Source organism: Canis aureus, chromosome 29, assembly GCF_053574225.1.
Source record: "Canis aureus isolate CA01 chromosome 29, VMU_Caureus_v.1.0, whole genome shotgun sequence".
NCBI lineage: Eukaryota > Metazoa > Chordata > Mammalia > Carnivora > Canidae > Canis > Canis aureus.
Genome location: NC_135639.1, coordinates 31,123,797 through 31,144,891, shown reverse-complemented (window position 1 = coordinate 31,144,891; position 21,095 = coordinate 31,123,797). Strand labels below are relative to the sequence as shown.

Below are 21,095 nucleotides of genomic sequence, written 5' to 3'. Positions count from 1 at the left end.
TATATATTGGTTCATAACTTAAAATAAGTGAAGCAAAAATCGCAATTCAAAGTGGAGTAATAAAAATAGCATTGAACTGGGAATTGGGAAATCTGTCTTCTGGCTTGTGTTGCCTTCCTTCCACCTAGCAGCTATGCAACCTTGGTCAAGTCACTTTACTTGTCTGGGCTTGTAATTCCATACCTCAAATTAGAGTCAATCTCTGAAGTCTCTAAGATCCTCTTAATCTACATGTCTGAGACTCTTTAAGAAATTATGTTGAGGGAGAATTACGCTTGGCTTGATCATTTCAAGCAGATTATATGAGTGACTGGAAAATACATTCATTAATTCATTGTATATAGTTACATGTTGTTCATTTATTTGAAACTTCATGAAGCATACTTCCTCCAAAAACCGTATCAACTTAGACTCAAACCTACCACCTAGTGGTAAAGGAAAGAAAATAACAGATTGAAGACAGAAGATGTCCCGCCATCACATGTGCAGGGTGGGTGTCCTCAGCAATCTTTCATTTCACGTTTTTGTTTTCCTTCACTACTCAGGATAGTTTTGTGTACACAGAAATTCAATACTTCCTTACTTAATAGTTTGCTCATTTGACAGTTCTCTTTAGCAGGCGAAACATTGTGGACTTCTGAGAATTGTGAAACGATCATTGGTGTTAGATTTGGGGAGCAGAGGTGCCTTTCTCTACATACATTGCAAACCAGTTCCACTCAAGAGCCCACCTACTCCATCTCTTTATGGATAGACAGGGCATTCCACAAGTGCCTAGTTGAGATCAGGACCGCTATGTTGAAAAGACAGAAATCAATACACCGATGTGATTCTTGCCTGCAAGTATTTAATGATTTTGTTTTGCCTATTACAGTAATTAAAATTAAGTCTTCACATTAAATTTATATATCTAAAAGCAGGAATACACCGTCTTTAAGCTTAAACCCCAAAGATGGGGAAGAGGTAAAAAAAAAAAATCCTGGGTACTGGGTTTATTGGTAAAGAGGGACCTATTCCCCCCCTTTTTTGCTTTTGTATTCTGTCCCTGCACCCCCCATCCCCCCCCCCCCCCCCGCCGCTTTCTCCTTTTGTTCCATTTTCTCTTTTCTCTTTCTGTCCCAAATAACAGGTCATTCAGATCAGAATAATGTTTAAACGGAACAGGTAGTGCTCTGCGCAGGGTGATTTAATTATCCTAAGGTTTTCACCTGAAAAATCCCTTTCATCATTGAAAATATTCGAGTGTCTCCAGAAATATGGAATTATGCCACTTTCCAGCACTCCGCTTTAAGTATTGCTAATTTAACCTTCTTTTTGAAATACCCTTCTCATTTTGGCACAATTTTCTTAAACCTCTTTCTACACACACAGGAGAGGTTTCGAAGGTGCCACCTGGAGAATCTCGCCTATGCTCAGCCTTGCTAGTAGAAACCTCTCAGTTTTCTGTTTAAAACGCTTGATTCAGTTTTTGCTGGGTGTGCAAACATTGGCCAGGTCTTTCGATGACTTAATAAATGAGATCCGCTTCAGTTTTTAATAAAAACTCTGGGGCTCAGTGCCTCCACGGGCATCCGGGCATTTATCCTTTTTTTTTTTTTTTTTTTTAAGATTTTATTTATTTATGAGACACAGAGAAGGAGGCAGAGGAGAGACCTAGGCGGAGGGAGCAGCAGGCTCCGTGCAGGGAGCCGATGTGGGACCCGACTCCGGATCCCGGGGTCGCGGCCTGAGCCGCCCCGGCGCCCCCGGGCATTTGCTCTGAACTCGGCTTCTCAAACAGGTTCCCGAGAGGAGCAGCTGCGGCCGAGAAGTTCAGAGACGCGGTTACCGCGGAACTCGCAACAGTTGGTGTCGGGCGATAGGCAGGTTAGAAGTGATAAACGGGGCTCGTTTGAGAGACAAAAAGTTCCGGGAAGGGAGAGGAAGGGCAGCGGCGGCCGTGGGGCGCGCCGGGGGCGGCGCGAGCGGCTGCTCCGGGCAGGAGCCTCCCTGGGCGGCGGCGGGGCGGCGGGGCGGCGGGGCGGGGGCGGCGGCGGCGGCGGCGGGGCGGAGGGGGGAGCCCGCGGCGCACACAGGCGCCGACACCGCACGCCGGGCGGCCGCGCAGTCCGCCGAGCTCGCCGCCAGCGCACGCCCGAGCGCCCCGCGGACCGCGCCGGGGCCACGGCGAGGTGAGGCCGGCCCTGCCCCCGCGCCGCCCCCGGCGGGAGGCGCGACGCCCAGGCCTCGGGTGCGTGCGCGGCCCCGGGCGACGCGGCTGGGCGTGCGCGGGGCCGCGGCGGAGGCAGGGCCGGGCGGGCGGCAGAAGATGGCGAGGGTGTGTAGGCGGCAGCAATGCTCCGTTGAGAGACGCGGCTTTCGGCAGGAACTGGACTCGTGGCGCCACAAGCTCATTCACTGTGTAGGTGAGACCCTCCCCCGGCCGCCTCCGGCCCTTGGGCCGCCCCGCCACCGGCTGCCCCGGACGAGGGAGGGAGCCGGGGCACGGGCAATTGCCGCCCCGGCCCGCCCGCCCGCCCGCCCTCCCTCTTTGGCTCGGGCGTCCCCCTCCCCCACCCCCCGGAGCGCGGGCGCGCGCGACCTCCGGGCGGGCTCTCCCCGGCCCCTCCCCTCCCCTCCCCTCCCCTCCGCGCGCCTTCCCCGGGGCGGGCTCTCGGGCGGGAGCGCGTGCCCCTTCCTTCCCGTCCCCCCTCCTCCCCGCCCGGCGGCCCGGCGCCGCCGCCGGCTTATTGTGGAAGCTCGCCCCGCGGCGCTGCCACTAGACCGGGGGCGCCGCCTCGGGCGCTGCGGAGCCGGGCACCGGGGCGGGGGGTGGTGGGGGGCGCGCTCGGCCGCCGCCTCCGCTCGGCGGGCGCCTGCCTCCCCTCCCCTCCCCTCCCCCACGCGCGGCGGCGGCGCGCGCCCGGGTCCCCGCGTGCACGCGCGGCGGCGGCGGCGGCGGCGGCGGCGGCGGGCGGGCGGGCGCCCGGCGCTCGGGCGTGTGCGAGGCGTGAGGTGGAGATGGGGGCGGAGGGAGCCGGAGCTGTCACAGGCCCCGGGTCCGCCTGACCGAGCCAAGTAGGGTGTCATGGCCGCGGGGGGCAGCGGCTGCACTTCCTCTGCGGGCGGCGGCGGCGGCGGCGGCGGCCGGGGAGTTAATCCTCGACGCTCGGGTCGGTGTGTGTGTGTATTTGTGTTCGGTGTGTGCGCGGCGGGGAGGAAGGGGGTGGAACCGGGTCCGACCGAGAAGCCGGAGCGGGGGTCGCTCTTGTCCCCTCCCGAGGGATTTGCTGGAGCCGCCGCCTCGCCGAGAGCCTCGCCGCCCCCCGCCCGAGTCCCCCAGCCTCCCGGGCCCCGGCTGGCCCTTTCCCCACGGGCAGGAGGGAGTGTGGACGGGGGCGCCCCGGGAGGGGCCGGGCGGCTGAGCTGCGCCTCTCACACTGTGTGTTTTGTCTGTTTTTCTCTCCCAAGGTCCCGTTTCCCTCTGTGCGGCGGCCGGCGGGACCATAAGGGCTTAACTCATATATTTAACCCCCCTCCAAAAAGTAAGTGGCCCGTGTGGTGTCTCCGCTCCGCCCGCCGCCCCCTAGCCCCAGTCCATCCTTGTGTCTGACTCTCCTGTCCCCCAGCATTGTTATTTCCCCATCTTTGGTGCGGTGCTGCTGCTGCTGCTGCTGCGTGGGGAGATGCTTTCTCGTGCTCCTCCGTCCCGCAGGCCGGTCTTCGGGGAGGCGCAGAATTCCAGCCCCTTTTCCCCTTCTCCCCCCGTGGGGAATATTCTTGGGAACCAGGTCTTCCCCAGCAGAATCTAGGAGATTCTATCCGTACGCTTGGGCCCCTCATCCCCTCCTTCCCGACAGGGTTTCGTTGGAAGGAATTATGCAAATCCTGCTTTCTGGTGTCCATTCAGCGGCAATTTCATGCGGTGAGAAGTTCTCTTTGTTGTGCGAGGGGGAGAACAGACACTGATTTAATAGACATATCTGTTGGGGGGAAGGGTGGAGGGGGTGTGGAGAGGCTCAGTTTGGAAGAATTACAGCACTTGGTTAGCTCGGTGTCTTTGTGTTTGAGCTTTCTGGCTTGACAGGAGGGTATGCCCTTTACAATGTCCCACAAGAGATGTTTTCTGTAATAGATTAAAAAGCAAAACTGAAACTTTAAGTGAAACATAAGGTAACCTTTACCTAGAGAATATAAGCCTTTCCATTTCTGAAGTGTTTCATTATGAAGATCTATGTGAATTTTGTTAAACGTTTAGGCTGTAACATCAAAATTAAAATAGGCAGCAACCCTTTAAGGTATCTGATATCACTTGGGTTGTCCACAGGTTAAAAGTACATTTTTAAAATATGCTTATGTAAGTAATAAAGGCACGAATCAATTTTTTTTGATATAAGCTGACTTGTGGACGTATTTTAAATTTTCCCTCCTGCCAATCCAAGCCCAGCTCTGCTCTCCAAAAAGCCTTTTGGTTATCGGTTATCATTTACTGTGTCTCTGCTTGTATTTTTTTCAAATCTGTAATACATTTGCTAAAATGTTACATCAGATTAAGCTCATTTTGAATTACTTATTATAACCATCATATGAGAGTTTATGAAGGCATGTAGGTTTTGAGAAGAGTGAAATTAGTGAGTTTTCAGAATTATGAATATAAAATAGTGAAATTAGTTTGAAGAATTTTTAGTTCTTGTATTTATTTCTCTTTTTTTCATGATTGGTTTTTTTTTTTTTTTCAGTAGGGCTTTTTAGTTTTTAAAAGATTTTGAAATTGACTTAGCCCTGTAGATTCCTTAAGTTACTGTTACTCTAGTTTAGATGGTTTTAATGTGTTGTTGGTCTTATTCTGTTTGCTTTGAATACCTTGCCTTCTGCCTCAGGTCCCCTTTTTATCGGTCATTGCTAGTGTTAGTGGTTACTTATTGCTGCTTGACAAGGTTGTATTTTATTTTTTCTTTTCTCTTAATGACAGCAAAATTGTGTAAATATATTAATATCAAATTTTGATTTGTTTTTTTGTAGGGGGGGTTTAATCTAGTCCTCAGTTTTCTTAAAGCATACTTTTAACTCCAAATTTCCACTTTGAAGGTGGTAAAGTTCAGGAGATATTTAAAGTCCAGAGGGCAGAGGAGTAATACATAGTTGATAGTCTCACAGCTAAAATCAATTGGGTTTCATATTTTCTCTTTTATCATATGTAATTTCTTTAAGAAGGGTTCTAAGTAAATCAATAGTAGTGTTAACTTTCTTATAAAGGTTAGCAGTGATTCTCATATAAGGAAAAGGCAGCTATGTGGTTTGTCACGAGCAGACGAAATAATTCCTCGTTTTATTTTAATGAGATTGGTTCTGAACAGTTAACCTTCTATTTGATTCTGTTGACTGATTATCTTAGTACTTGAGGGTCATTTGGTTTCTAAATGATACTTAATTTACAGCAGTCTTTGGATTTAAAATGAATTCATTTTTAATTCTCATTTATTCCCAAAATCTAATTCTTTTATTTTGGGGGGTTTGTGGTGGGTGCATCAGGATTGTGGAGGTGTTTGTGTTTCCATTATTACATTTTAGATGAATTGGAGTCAGCAGTTTCAGACAGTGATTATGATCAATCAAGATGGATATTTGGTAACCAGGTGATTATTAAGGTGTCCTCTGAGACTATGGCAGTCCATATTTCAAGAAGATTGAGGTTCTCTATGTTGCTTGGTGTGATGTAACCTTTTGCTTGGCTGCTCCTCATCCTTGCTGTATTCTTAAAAAGCTCTTCTCAATGTAGGGAAAGTTTTGCTGATTTCACCTTAGCTCTAGCTTGGCTGAAAAGGATAGCAGAGTTAAGTCTCTTTGACTTTACATAGTTATTTCATATTGCCCTGATTCCCTCAGATGTGCTGGTAACCAGAACAATTCTAGGAAATCTCTGAATAATGCCTTTTTTCTTCCTTTCTCTTCTTTTCTTTTCTTTTCTTTCTTTCTTTCTTTCTTTCTTTCTTTCTTTCTTTCTTTCTTTCTTTCTTTCTTTCTTTCTTTCTTTCTTTCTTTTTTTCTTTTTTTTTTTTTATTTAGCCTTATGGGCTATACTGGATGGCCTGTAATTTTTTTCAGAGTGAGAATTAGGTGTTCAGTGTCTGTGGGGACTTGCCATCTCTGAGCACCCACATAATTACTTAGCTACTTATATTAGTGCTGTTTTTAGGAATGAAAGGCGGTTTAGGTAAGGACTTCATTTAATTTTGAATCTGCTGTGGGCAGATGAGAGTATTGGGGAATCTACCCTAATCTTCAGGAACTTTTAGTACTTAGAGAAAATATAGTGTGTTCAATAATAGTACAAGGCAAAATGTGCCATACTGTGGTGCAAGCAAGTCCTAGGGGTGTTTAGAAGTGAAAGAAATCTCTCGAAATGATGTAGGAAGGCTTCATGAAGAAGGTGGCAGATTTTAGCGTTATTTGATGAATACAGAAGAGTCACTCCTGTCCAGAGAAAACAAATAAGCAAAAGTGGCAAAGAATGAGATGAGACCGTGATTCATGTAGGGGATGTATAGATGATAGGTTTGCAAAGGTAGCTTGTAGGATTTTCTAATGCAGGTTAAAAAGTGGGGTCTCTTTGTTAGGCACCTTGGGGTTTACATTGCATTTCACTCCTTAGCTCAGGAGATGAATGTTTCCTTTATTTGAAGATTTCATTTTGGAACTCAGCAATGACACATAATTGTTTTTTAAATCACCTTCACGGGAATGATGTTATACAAAATTGTCTCTTCTCATTTGGAGGCTGTACTATATTACATTGCACAAAACCTATTTTTGCAGTTGTCTAAAATCAGTGGTATATGTATTCTTGAAACATCTCTTGTATTGCCAAATATTCATCCTTAAAGATTGCATTTGGTATTTGCAAACATAGTCCAAAAGCATTTTTCGTGGCAAATACAGGTATATGTTAAATAATGAGATTGATTTTCTTTGCTGATTTGCAAGCTGGCTGTGAAGCTCAGCAAAGGGGTTTGATTTGTTTTGATATGCCTCAGAACTTCTCTTTTCATTCTTAATTTCTTTATGTCTACCCATCTGTTGTATGGAATCTGGATATTGGCTAGATGTTAATAAACAAAGCTGTTGTTCTGTAATTTCAGGTTAAAACCTTACCATCACTACTCTCCAAATTATCTTCTACTCTATTTGCGAGTATTTTAAAAAATCCTTTTACTGTTCCTTACAATGGCACATTGTTTTGGGGATAATCCCAGTGTGAATTATTAGCTGATTTTAGGTCTCTTGTATGCAGGAAATATTCCAATAAGGTGGTTTGTACCCTGAAGTTTTTCTTTTTTTCAATTGAGGTATAATTTACATACTTTAAGATTCACCCTTTTGCAATATACAATTCAGTAATTTTAGTTTATTCACTACATTGTTTAAACGTCATTATATAGGGGATCCCTGGGTGGCTCAGCGGTTTAGCACGCCTGCCTTTGGCTCAGGGCGCGATCCTGGAGTCCCTGCCTTTGGCTCAGGGCGCGATCCTGGAGTCCCGGGATTGAGTCTCGTGTCGGGCTCCCGGCATGGAGCCTGCTTCTCCCTCTGCCTGTGTCTCTGCCTCTCTCTATGTCTGTCTGTCATAAATAAATAAATAAATAAATAAATAAATAATAAATAAAATCACTATATAATTCCAGAACACTTTCATTACCCAAAAAAGAAACCCCATGCCCATTAGCAGTCATTTCCCATTCCATCTGTGACCCCAGCCATTGGCATCCCCAATCTGCTTTCTGTCAGTCTTCTATATTTCATATAAATGTAATCATACAATATATATGGCCTTTTGTGTCTGGCTTCTTAGCATGTTTTTAAGATTTATCCATGTTGTAGCATGTATCAGCACTTAGTGCTTTCTATGGCTAAGTGCTTTCTATGGCTAAGTAATATTGCAATTGTATGGACATACTATGTTTTAGCATTCATCAGTTGGTGGGCAATGGTATTGTTTCCCCTTTTTGCCTGTTGTGAATTATATTTCTGTGAACATTTGTTTTCACTTTTCTTGAGTGTGTATTTAAGAGTTAAATTGCTGGGTCATATAACTTAATGTTTGAGGAACTGCCAAACTTCTTTAGTTTTTTTAAAAAATATTCTATTAATTTACCTGAGAGAGCAAGAGCAAGAGCACAGAGGGAGAAGCAGACTCCTTGCTCAGCAGGGCTCAGTCTCTCAGGACCCAGAGATCATGACCTTAGCTGAAGGCAGCTGCTTAACTGACTGAGCCACCCAGGGGCTTTATTTTTTATTCATTCATTCGTTCCAAACTGTTTTCTAAACCAGCTGCAGTCCCTGTTTTACATTCCTACCAGCAGTGTATGAGGATTCCAGTTTCTTTACCACCTTGCTGACACTTGTTATTGTCTTTTTTTTTTTTAAGATTTTATTTATTTATTCATAAGAGACACACACACAGAGAAGGGGGTGGGGCAGAGACACAGGCAGAGGGAGAAGCAGGCTCCATGCAGGGAGCCTGACGTGGGACTCGATCCCAGGTCTCCAGGATCAGGCCCTGGGCTGAAGGCAGCGCTAAACTGCTGAGCCACTCGGGATGCCCGATTTTTATTTATTTATTTTATAAAATTGTTTTTAGATTTCATTTTTATTTTATTTATTTATTTTTATTTTTTATTTATTTATTTTTATTTATTTATGATAGTCACACAGAGAGAGAGAGGCAGAGACACAGGCAGAGGGAGAAGCAGGCTCCATGCACCGGGAGCCCGACGTGGGATTTGATCCCGGGTCTCCAGGATCGCGCCCTGGGCCAAAGGCAGGCGCCAAACCGCTGCGCCACCCAGGGATCCCCCCATGTTGCTTTTTTAAGTAATCTCTACACCCAACGTGGGGTTTGAACTCACGATCCCAACCAAGATCAAGAGTTGCATGCTCTACTGACTGAGCCAGCCAGGGACCCCAAAATTGCTGGTTATTTGATGGAGTTGTGTCACAGCACAGGTATATTTTGCTATCCAAGTCTTCGAAATTTCTGCCTTTCTCTGGTGAGGGTTTATATATCAAGTTCAGAAAATGTGGTAAACCACATTGTTTAAATCTGTTCTATGCTTGAGTTTTGAGTACTAATAACAAAAGTTTGGCTACAGATATATACCTTTTTAAAAAAAAAAAAAGATTTATTTATTTATTCATGAGAGACAGAGAGAGAGAGACAGAGACAGGGACACAGGCAGAGACAGAAGCAGACTCCATGCAGGGAGCCTGATGTGGGACTTGATCCCGGGACTCCAGGATCTCTCCCTGGACCAAAGGCAGGCGCTAAACCGCTGAGCCACCCAGGGATCCCCGATAGATACCTTTATATAGATATTTTGTCTGAATCTATTCTGAGTTTGAGTAGTGAGAGCAATCTGTACAATACTAGTTTTTAAACATTTATTTATTTATTTATTTATTTATTTGATAGAGCACAAGCAGGGAGAGCAGCAGAGGGAGAAGGAGAAGCAGGCTCTGCTGAGCAGGGAGCCTGATTCAGGGTTTGATCCCAGAACCCTTGGATCCTGATCTGAGCTGAAGGCCAATTCTTAACCAGCTGAACTACCCAGGCGCCCCAATAGCAGTATTTTTGAAATTTAAGATTGTACTTTTTGGTTGCATTTTATGAAACTCAGATATTTGGTAGGTTGTATTTATTGCAAGTTACTGTATGACTTTATTTTCTGGTACTAAACTATACCGTTTTATTTATTTATTTATTATTTTTCTAATGATAAATTTATTTTTTATTGGTGTTCAATTTGCCAACTTACAGAATAACACCCAGTGCTCATCCTGTCAAGTGCCCACCTCAGTGCCCGTCACCCATTCACCCCCATCCCCTGCCCTCCTCCCCTTCCACCACCCCTAGTTCGCTTCCCAGAGTTAGGAGTCTTTATGTTCTGTCTCCCTTTCTGATATTTCACACACACTTCTTCTCCCTTCCCTTATATTCCCTTTCACTATTATTTATATTCCCCAAATGAATGAGAACATATAATGTTTGTCCTTCTCTGATTGATTTACTTCCCTCAGCTGTTTTGTTTTTTAAAAAAGATTTTATTTATTTATTCACGAGAGACAGAGAGGCAGAGAAGCAGGCTCCATGCTGGGTGCCCAGTGTGGGACTTGATCCCAGGACTCCAAGATCACACCCTGAGCCGAAGGCAGACGCTTAACTGCTGAGCCACCTTAAATTATACTGTTTTAAAAGACTTTTTGAATTTTGTGGTTAGTGTCAGTTTCTCAGATTTTTGAATTGGTTAGATTTGGTGTCACAAAGTGTCTGGTGTAATGATGTCTTAAAAAAAATTGAGAATCTTAGGATGTAAGTGGGAGAATTAGTCTGAGAATCCTTTACTTAATGGATTGTGAGGGGTATGTTAGAAAGGCTGTATGGTTAATACCTTGTAATAATTTTTTGTCTTGCTTTTTTTCCTTTTGCTCCACATGTTTATTTTTTGTTAAAGAGAAATGGATTGGATTCTTTTGGTTATGGGTTATGGATTCTTTTGATTTATCACATAATCAGTTTTCTGCATGTTATGCAGTCTAAGAAAGTTACATGTATAAAGCCAGTTTTTGTTGAGTGACCTTATAATAATGAAGTTCTTAAAATTCAGTTTTGGGTAATGTGTACTTTTGAATTGTAAGTGCAGGATAAGTCAAAGGGAATGGCTACAAGAAAAAAATGGGTGTAACAGTAATTTATAGACTTATGTTTGAGGTTTTGGTATTTGGAAACAAATTATGTTTGAAATATTTTATACTAGTGAGAAAATTTACTCAATTGTATCTTAGAGTTTTATTCAAAACTGTAATTGTACTTTACCATTTGAAGTAAGGGAGTATTTCTTATAACTTCTAAATCATTAAAAGTCTACCACAGTTTTACAAAGTTTGAACCGGATCATATAGAAGCAAAGTTATTTCACAAGATTTTAAACTCTCCAACACTTGACATATAGAAGGCTTTAGAAAAATATTTTAATGGTGTCACCCGCATCAACATAGCACCCACCTATATCTACATAGCATGTTTTATACTTAAAAAGCCCTTCTTTATAAAATAAAAAGAAAACCCCTTCTTTTACATACATATTCTTATTGCCTTTATTTAGGAATGTAGGAAGATAAAGATGGGTATTAAAAAATAATTGGTCAGTTGGGAAACACTGAGTAATAACTCTTGTTGAAGCAATCAGGGGATTTCCCTTACCATAAATGCTTCCTTTTATCCACAGAAAAAATTGTATGATATTTTAACGTTTGAAATATTTACCTAACTTATCAGGTAAAACACAGAATGGAACTCTGTCAGAAGCAAACTTTTTATTTAACTTGCTGCAATTGCTATATGAAGTTACATAGTAGTTTTCTACCTCTGTTAAATATGCTTACACCTCAAGACTTGTGTTTCTCATTAGTAATACTAGATAGTCTGGAACCGTTATTTGATCTATTGGCTTACTTTTCATAAAGTCTGAATCATTTTTTACCATCATTATCATCAATAAATGATTACTGTGTTTCTCTTACTAGTTGACTTTTTAGAGGTTTGTTTTCAAAGAGTAACGGCCTGTTCTCTCTCTCCTAGATGCATAATGTGAAGGGGAAGAAAAACTAAAAGAATCTATAGGGTGTATATTGCTTAGTAAAAGGAAATCCCACATGTGAAAATGTGAATTTTCCACAATGAAATTTATTTTATTTATAGCAGAACTCATATCTAACATAACATATGCTCTACTAATATGTTTAGAATTACTGGTTTAGGGGTGCCTGGCTGGCTTAGTTGGAGTAGCACGCAACTCTTGATGTTGGGTTCCTGAATTTGAGCCCCATGTTGGGTGTAGAGATTACTTAGATAAATTAACTGGTTAATACTTAAGTAATACTGGTTAAATACTTAAATACTGGTTAATACTTAAATAATACTTAAATACTGGTTTATACAAATTTAAAAAAAGTGTACGATGTATGTAGAAGAGAGAATTGTTGACTTTGTTAAACTGAGATATGTTTATATTCAGTTTGATGTGCTCTTGTTTTTCATGTTTTTTAATTATCTCCATTGTCTGGGTATTTGTTTAGGCTCCTGCCCGAATACTCCCCTTCACAATCAGTGGAAGCATGTTTTCTAGGTCATTTGTAGATATTTGCCTCTATACTTCTATTTTCCTCTTTTTTTTTCTTTTAGATTTATGATTTGTCAAAGATAGAAAGGATGCTAGAACTTTATTTTTCAACCATATTGGTTAAAGAAAAAAATTAAAAAAAATCTTATTTTGGAAAACTTCAAACATGTAGGAAAGTATTTTGAAAGAATAAGACAACAAACACCCCGGCTACCTCAAGTTTAGGCCAGTGTTTTATTCCCACTGGATTATTTTGAAGCAAATCTCAGGTTTCATATTTACTATTGAATCTTTTTTTTTTTTTTTCTATTGAATCTTTCTTGCAGCCTTTTGTATAGTACAGTCTTGCTCATTCTGCTTCCCATCCCCAACATAAATTTAAAGAAATAATATATCTGAGTATAAAGAAAACAAGTTTTTGTTTTACTAATTTTTTGAAAAGCTAACAAATACTGAGCTTTTCCTATATGCCAAACAAAAACCCTTTGATGTTAGTATCTGTTATACAGGTGGAGAAACAGATTTAGAAAGATTAAGGATTTCATTCATGATCACTTAGCTAATGATTGGTGGTAGACCTACAATTGGAATTCAAAAGCTTGTGCTCTTTAACCTTAAACATTCAAGCATATGCTCTCCTTTTTGACTTTCCTATTTGGTTCCACCAAGTTGCCCCTTCTTTCTTTGTTTGCAACTTTTTTTTTTTTTTTAAAGATTTTATTTATTTATTCATGAAAGCCGCAGAGAGAGAGAGAGGCAGAGACACAGGCTGAGGGAGAAGCAGGCTCCATGCAGGGAGCCCGATGTGGGATGGGACTCGATCCCGGGACTCCAGGATCACGCCCTGGGCGGAAGGCAGGCGCTAAACCACTAAGCCACCCAGGGATTCCCTGTTTGCAACTTCTAATTGCATATTTGATTTATATTACATTAAGGAATTCTGGTTTCTCTGTCCATAATCTTACCATAAATGGTAGCATAACTATTCTTTCAATTCTCTGTCTTGAAATGCCTTGCCCCTTTCTCTTTTGCGTTATCATACTGTTTGGCTTTGCTTCTTCTTGGTGTTTTAGTTTTCTTGGTGGTATTCAGAGCTAAGGAGGTTTCTGAGCTGAACGTTTTGCTTCATATGTTGCTAGACTGGCCTTTCTTCATCATTGGCTGAGATTTGAGCATAGGCTGACTAGAGGAATGGCAGCAAAAGCTATCTAAGGGATAGTGATTCTGGGCCTTAAGCTTGATGAGCCTTCCATTTGGACTGGCCTCGTTCAAAGCACTTTGAAGTTTGTAACAAAAGCCTTCTAGTGACTGTGTAGGTGCCTGGCTTTTTCTTCTATTCATATCCTTCCTAGAGAATTCAAGGGTTGGGGGGGGGAGGGGGGAGGGGCAAACAGGGTTAAAGCAGATTGGGGTCAGGATTTAGGATTCCTGGACTTTAGCCAAATGCCTTCTCAGTTTTAACCTTCTGTGGCTTAGATTTGGTGCAGTTGGCAATAAATATTTCATTTTATTTTTTTTATTTTTTGGCAATAAATATTTTAAAATGTGTGTTAAAAGGGGAAGTTGCTGAGTTGTGTATAATTACTGATAAAGAGAAGGAGTGATTTTGCAAATTTTAAAAATAATACACAGTTTTGGGGGCACCTGGCTGGCTCATTTGGAAGAGCATGCGACTCTTGATATTGAGGTTGTAGGTTTGAGCCCCACGTTGGGTATAGAGATTACTTACTAAAAATAAAATCTTTTAAAAAATACGCTGTTTTGGTAATTCAGACATCACTGGTTTTAGATAAAATGCTTCAGTGTAGTAGGTATAGAAAGATGTGACAAAGGTGATGAAGAAATTCCCATCAAAATAAAATGGGAAACTCCTTGCCTCTACTAAGAATAAAAAGAGGAACTTAAATGTTTGTGACAATGTCTCTGTGTTGAAAGGAGGCTTTTTAATTAAATGATTAATAATATAAGTACTAATCTCATAAGTGTTAGATTTTCATTCAGCTGGTGAGGAAGTAGAAAAAGTTTGTATAAATGAGCATTGATTTAACTTATCCTGATCACAATACAATAATATTTTAATTATGGATAGGCTGAAGAAGTCCATAAATCTTTGAGAATTATTGTTAAAAAAAAAAAACACTTTCAGCTGGTCATTTTTGTATGAGCGTTTAATACGACTGATATATTTTTTAAAAATGATTTCGTTTACCACTGGGTGGCTCAGTGGTTGAGCCTGTGCCTTTGGCTTGGGGCGTGATCCAGAATCTGGATCCGGCTCCTTGTGTGGGGAGTCTGCTTCTCCCTCTGCCTATGTCTCTGCCTCTCTCTGTGTCTCATAAATAAATAAAATCTTTAAAAAAATAACAATAGGGGATCCCTGGGTGGCTCGTCGGTTTAGTGCCTGCCTTCGGTCCAGGGTGTGATCCTGGAGTCCCGGGATCAAGTCCCACATCAGGCTCCCTGCATGGAGCATGCTTCTCCCTCTGCCTGTGTTTCTGCCTCTCTCTCTCAGTCTGTGTCTCTCATGAGTAAATAAATAAAATATTAAAAAAAAATATATATCACCTATGTTCAATAGTGTACTAAAATTTTATTTATATTTATCTATTGGTAAATTTTTTTTTGGCGATAATATTATGATACTATGTTAGCCGCTCTGGTTTCTGTTCAAGAAAAAGAATACATCAAAAAAAAAAAAAAGAATTTACAGGACGAAAATAAATTATATGGGTTATTTTCTAACAGTTTTTTAAGAGGTAGTAGAATTTTGCTTTATTGATTTTTTTTTTTTGAGAACAAGTATGGTTAGAGTAATAAAGCTATTTTCCATGTGAGACTTGTGCAACTAATTTTTGTGTGTATGTTACTATATATATAGTTTCTTGTATTTATTAAAATAGATTTTGGCATGTTAAAATAAATAGACATATGCAGAGAGTCAGAAATCCACATGTATATCTACCGAAAGCAGTTTCAAGACCATCGCTATGGCTACCAACATATAATCTTATCTAAAAGATAACATTCCTTTAGGCCCCTTTCTCCTTAGGCAAAGAACTTCTGTTTAATCTTAAATAAAATATCTGTATCAAAGATTAGTACATTTTGTTGATGAAAAGCAAGAGCACATTTATAAATGGGTGAAAGAGAAGAAACTAGAATTTCCCATATTAGGTGAGACGACTAGTTAGGAGTTGTCAGGAGCTATAAAACTTTGGGACTTAATTTTTCTAAAAAAACAATAGGCCATAGTTTACAGTCCAACCTTGAATGAGTTGTGTTGGTCAAGACTGTTAAACTATCAAGAAGATTAAATTATCCACAGATTTAGATCTTTTAAAAGCAAGAAAATGTAAATTAATGAAGAAGAGTTATTCTAATGTAGTTAAATCGATTAAAAGAAAATACAAAAACTGACATTGCCAAAGACAGGGGGCCAGAGATGTTGATGACCCATACAACTTTTACCCTTTTTCTTCCTTTTTTTTAAGGATTTAAACTTTACTTTGGAAAAAGTGGAAAGTTTGTTCTTGTTAAATGATTAACAAATGTTTATGTATTACCTGTCAGACATTAAAAAATTGTTTCTTGAAACCGTATAAGGATGTTTAGGTAAGAATATCTTTAGTAATTGTTGTAACCCATATTTTGTCAGATACAAGTAATCCAGATGATATCAACTCTTCTGAGGAATATGAATATATATCCATTTGCAGGTAGAAAAGGTAAAGAATAAAGGCTGTATTAAGCAGGAAGGATCTGTTGTCAAATCGTGTTGCTATCAACATCTGGTTTTTGTGACTCATCAGAAGTATAAGCATTAATAGTAATGATACTGTTGCTATTATATTTGAATGGAGTATGAAATAAGTAGCATACTTTAAAGCTTGATGCTTAAAAAAAGTAAATAAAACTTGATGCTTAAAGGATGTTTGCTCTCAGATGGGAGAATATACAGGATCTTCAGATGTTTGGTCCAATAATGCAGCCTAGGATTCTGCCAAGAACGTTTTTAGGAATGAGTAACGTGCTTTTTCATGGTATGGTTGTCATTCATCTTTCTTATCTATACAGCTCCATCTTTTCTTTATATTTCTTTTTCTTTTTGTGTGTATAAGATAGATGTTTGGTAATGCATCAAATTAAGTAAACTGAATTAACTTTTTTTTTGAATTAACTTTTAAAATAAATGTATGCATATGGAGGTTCCCCTCTCATCTGAAAGTAGAGCATCAATCACTGTGAAACCTTTTGTAAGCTGAAATGGCGTAGAGCAAAGAGCAATTATCAAATTTTTATATGGAAAAAAAATTTATACATTCCCACACCAAGAAATAAGCTTTCCTGGGTTTTTCTGATACCCTAGGATGCATCTTGTTAATCGATGCAAGAAATAAATTGAGATAAATACAGATACACAGTTCAAATTATGGTGGCTTGACACTGAGTGTAGTTCAGCGGAAGGAGCTTGGTAGTGCCACTCTAGCTACTCAGGGTGCACACTGCCTCTGTAACAGCTCGCTGTGAAACAAATGCTGACCACTGTTTGTTTCACTTTTTGCCATTTTTCATAAAAGTGGGATGGTGTAATGCAAACTTTTGAAAAGTGGGAGGGGGTTGCCTGTATTTTAGTCTAGGGGGAAACAGATCTTCAGAGGCTCATAGAGATGAGAATGACTTTAGAAGTGGAAACAATGGTGATTATAGTTAAGAGAATGATATGAACTTAGACTGTTCAGTAATGAAACATATATTCAATGAAGTCTTTTTCTTTTTTAGTGAATGCTTTTTGCTCTGTTTGCATGATTGTTTATATTAAGTTCATAAAACAATTTTATTTTGATACAATGCAGATAGTTTTGTCTCTCCTGGCTTTTGTCCATTTATGAATTTTAAGAAACTTAAAAGTTGCCGTCTCTCTTGAAGTTAACCATTGAGTCTTCCTTTTCTTTTTCTTTTTTTCTTTTTTTTTTTTTTAAGATTTTATTTATTCATGAGAGACACAGAGGCAGAGGGAGAAACAGGCTCCCTGTGGGGAACCTGATGTGGAAATGTGATGCAGGACTCGATCCCAGGACCCTGGGATCATGACTCTGAGCTGAAGCAGATATTCAACCACTGAGCCACCCATGTGCCCCTCCTTTTCTTTTTCTTTTTTCAAAGATTTTATTTATTTATTCATGAGAGACACACAGAGAGGCAGAGGGAGAAGCAGACTCTGTGCAGGAAGCTGGGCGTGGGACTCGATCCCGGGTCTCCAGGATCAGGCCCTGGGCTGAAGGCAGCGCTAAACTGCTGAGGCATCCGGGTTGCCCTCCTTTTCTTTTTTTTTCTTTTCTTTTTTCTTTTTTATTTATTTATGATAGTCACACAGAGAGAGAGAGAGAGAGAGAGAGGCGGAGACACAGGCAGAGGGAGAAGCAGGCTCCATGCACCGGGAGCCTGATGTGGGACTCGATCCTGGGTCTCCGGGATCGCGCCCTGGGCCAAAGGCAGGCGCCAAACCGCTTCGCCACCCAGGGATCCCAACGAAGCCTGCCCTCCTTTTCTTCATGTAACACCCAAGTTACATGAAGAACATTTGTATTTCTAGAGAAAATACATAATGTACAAAAATAATTTTAGACATGAATTTACATGCTTTTCAAATACTAACCATGTATAGTTAACCCTTTAAAAATTGTATCTTGATAGGTTGGAGGAGGTTGTTAAGTGTATTTTGGATTTACAAGTTTAATTTCTTTCATTGTTTCTCCCAATTGTTTATCACATTCCAAGGCCCATTCTGGAAGCACTTGTGTGTAACAACAGCAAAATATGGCTTTGGTTCAGGCAGACCTGGGTATAAATTTTATCTTCACGCTTTACCAACTATGGGTTATAGAGAGAACTAATTTTAGTTCATTGTTATATGAAATAGTATTAATAGTAAATACTGCGTAGGAGGGTTGAGAATTGACTAAGAGGCAAAGACTTTCATTTTTTGCTTAATAAATAATAGATCATTTGAAAGAAATTTGTTGAAGCTGATTCACAAAATATGCTTTTTAGATACAATCTTAACATCATAACAGTTTCTTTTAAATATTTTTGTAATAAAGAACAATGATTTTTCTCTCTGGAATTTAAGTTGCGTTGTGTTTGGTCTATTCAAAACTTCTAAATATTTACAGCTTCTCTGTAATGGTTTGGGTGATGGCAATTTACACATCATTACCACATTTATTGCTACATTCTATAGAATAGGGTGGCAAAAATACTGTTTGTGTGCTTTTTGTCAATTGATAGAACTACTCCATACTTTTTCTTTGTAAAAAATAGTTCCATTTTAGGCAGTGGTATGGAGTGGGGAAAACCCTGGGGGTGGAGCACTAGGTTCTGGTGATGACTATAGCTGTGTGGTTTTGAGTAAACATTACTTAATCTCTCTGGACCTTGGTTTCCTTATCTGTAAAATAAGGTCTTGGAGAGCCTTCTAATAATATTTTGAGGAAAATTGTGTTGATTTTCATTGTTGAATAGACCCATGCATTTCATGACAAAAGTTGTCATGATATTAGGAAATATTTTACATATTGGGGCACGAGAACTAAACTAAATAATGCACTGAAAAGATGGTTGCCTTGTTCATGAGAATAAAGACTATTTATTAATCTTTAAGGACAAAGCAGGATGTTAAGGAATGGGCAATAGTTTACCAAGCTCATGCAAAAATATATAACTAATTTTTCTAAGAATATGTAGCTGTATACTCACAAGGTGGGAGAAGATTTGCCTCATTTGACTAATGATAATTTTATCTTTGTATTTCATATAATGTAAATGTGGTTTCTTTTTTTTCCCTAATGCTGTTTTCCATAGTGGCTGCATCAGTTTACAGTGCACAGAAGTTCCCTTTTCTCCACATCCTTGCCAACACTTACTATTTCTAGTCTTAATGGGTGTTCTAACAGGTATGAGGTGATAGCTCATTGTAGTTTTGATTTGCATTTCCCTGATGATTCATGATGTAGAGCATCTTTTTTATGTATAGCCATCTATATATCTTCTTTGGAAAAATGTATATCTAGATTTTCTGACCATTTCCTAATTGGATTGTTTGTTTTTTTTTAAGTTTGTTTATCTATCTATCTATCTATCTATTTATGATAGACACACAGAGAGAGAGGCAGAGACACAGGGAGAGGGAGAAGCAGGCTCCGTGTCGGGAGCCCGATGCGGGACTCGATCCCGGGACTCCAGGATTGCGCCTTGGGCCAAAGGCAGGCGCCAAACTGCTGAGCCACCCAGGGATCCCCTGTTTGGGGTTTTTATTTTTACTTTTGATTTATGGATTCTTTTTTTTTTTTTTTGATTTATAGTTTCTTTATACATTTTGAATATTAGCCGCTTTTCAGACACATCATTTGCAAATATTTTCTCCCACTCAGTAAGTTGCCTTTTCACTTTGTTGATGGTTTCCTTTGCTGTCTAGAGGCTTTTTTGGTTTAGTGTAGTCCAACTTGTTGCTTTTGTTGCTTTTGTTGTTGGTGTCAGATTTAAAAAATCATTTGCCAAGACTGATGTCAAGGAGCTTATTGCCTTTGTTTAGTTTTAGGAGTTTTATGGTTCAGATCTTATGTTTAAGTCTTTAATCCATTTTGAGTTGATTTTTGTGTATGGTGTGGGAGTTTCATTTTATACATACGGCTGTCTAGTTTTTCTAGCACTATTTATTGAAGAAAATGTCCTCTCCCCATTGTATATTCTTGGCTCCTTTGCCATGAATTAATTGATCATATATGCATGGGTTTATTTCTGGGCTGTTTTGTTTCTCTGATCTTTGTGTCTGTTTATATGCTGATACAATACTGTTTTAATCCCTAATAGCTTTGTAGTGCAGTTTGAAATCAAGGAGCATGATGTCTCCAGCTGTGTTCTTAAGATTGTTTTGGCTCTTCAAGGTCTTTTATAGTTCCATACAAATTTTAGCATTCTTCTGTTTCTGTAAAAAATGCATTGGAATATTGGTAAGGATTGCTTTGGATCTGTATGTTGACTTGGGTAGTGTGGACATTTTAACAATAGTGTTTTTTCCAGTCAGGAGCACAGACTATCTTTCTATTTATCTGTGTCTTCTTCAGTTTCTTTCATTAATAAAAGAAAGAAACTGTTTCTTGTTTTCTTCAATATTTCATCATCTTGGTTAAATTTATTGCTAAGTATTTTATTCTTTCTGGTGCAGTTGGAAATGGGATTGTTTTCTTCATTTCTTTTTGGTAGTTTATTAGTTATGTATACAAATGAAACAGATTTTGCATATTTGTATCCTGCAACCTTTCCAGATTCATTTATTCTAATAGGTTTTTGATGGAATCTTTAGGAGTCTCTGTGTAATATCATGGTATCTGCAAATAGTGGTAATTTTATTTCTTTTTTTTTTTAATTTTATTTCTTCTTTTCTGATTTGAATGCCCTTTATTTCTTTTTCTTGCTTAATTGCTCTGACTGGGATTTCTAATACTATGTTGAATAAAAGTGGTAATGGTGGCCATCTTTATCTTTTTCTTGATCTTAGAAGAAAAGCTTTTAGCTTTTCACAATTGAATATGAAATTAGTAAGTGGCTTCTCATATATGGCTTTTATTATGGTGAGGTATATTTCCAGTTTATCTGCTTTGTTGAGAGTTTTTATCATAAATTGATGCCGAATTTTGTCAAATGCTGCATCTGTAGAGATGGTCATATAATTTTTAACCTTCATTTTGTTACTGTAGTGTATTACATTGATTGATTTGTAGATGTTGAGCCACCCTTGCAAACCTGAAATAAGTCCCACTTGATCATGGTAAATGTTTTTTTTTTTTTTACTACATTATTGAATTTGGTTTGCTACTATTTTGAGGATTTTTCAATCTATGTTCATCAGGGAGATTAACTTGTAATTTTCTACAAGAAAAC

The 21,095-nt window shown here is 39.9% G+C and overlaps 1 protein-coding gene across 18 annotated transcripts in view; it reads left to right on the top strand.

Moving 5' to 3' along the window:
- The first annotated feature begins 2,258 nt into the window (after window positions 1-2,258).
- LCOR (ligand dependent nuclear receptor corepressor) overlaps window positions 2,259-21,095 on the top strand; it is a 148,754-nt gene continuing 129,917 nt past the window's right edge. For 5 of the 18 annotated variants that reach the window (XM_077878151.1, XM_077878153.1, XM_077878157.1 and 2 more), the window contains exons 1-2: window positions 2,259-2,401; window positions 3,451-3,524. Coding sequence is in view for 7 of the 18 variants with exons in the window: in XM_077878143.1 (XP_077734269.1) it covers window positions 3,068-3,156; window positions 3,451-3,524 (163 nt within the window). In the remaining 11 variants the exon portion in view is untranslated. Of the gene's footprint in view, window positions 2,406-2,982; window positions 3,157-3,450; window positions 3,525-3,839; window positions 3,905-21,095 lie in introns of those variants that run through there. The other 13 variants (XM_077878159.1, XM_077878148.1, XM_077878150.1 and 10 more) reach the window with 9 other exon arrangements.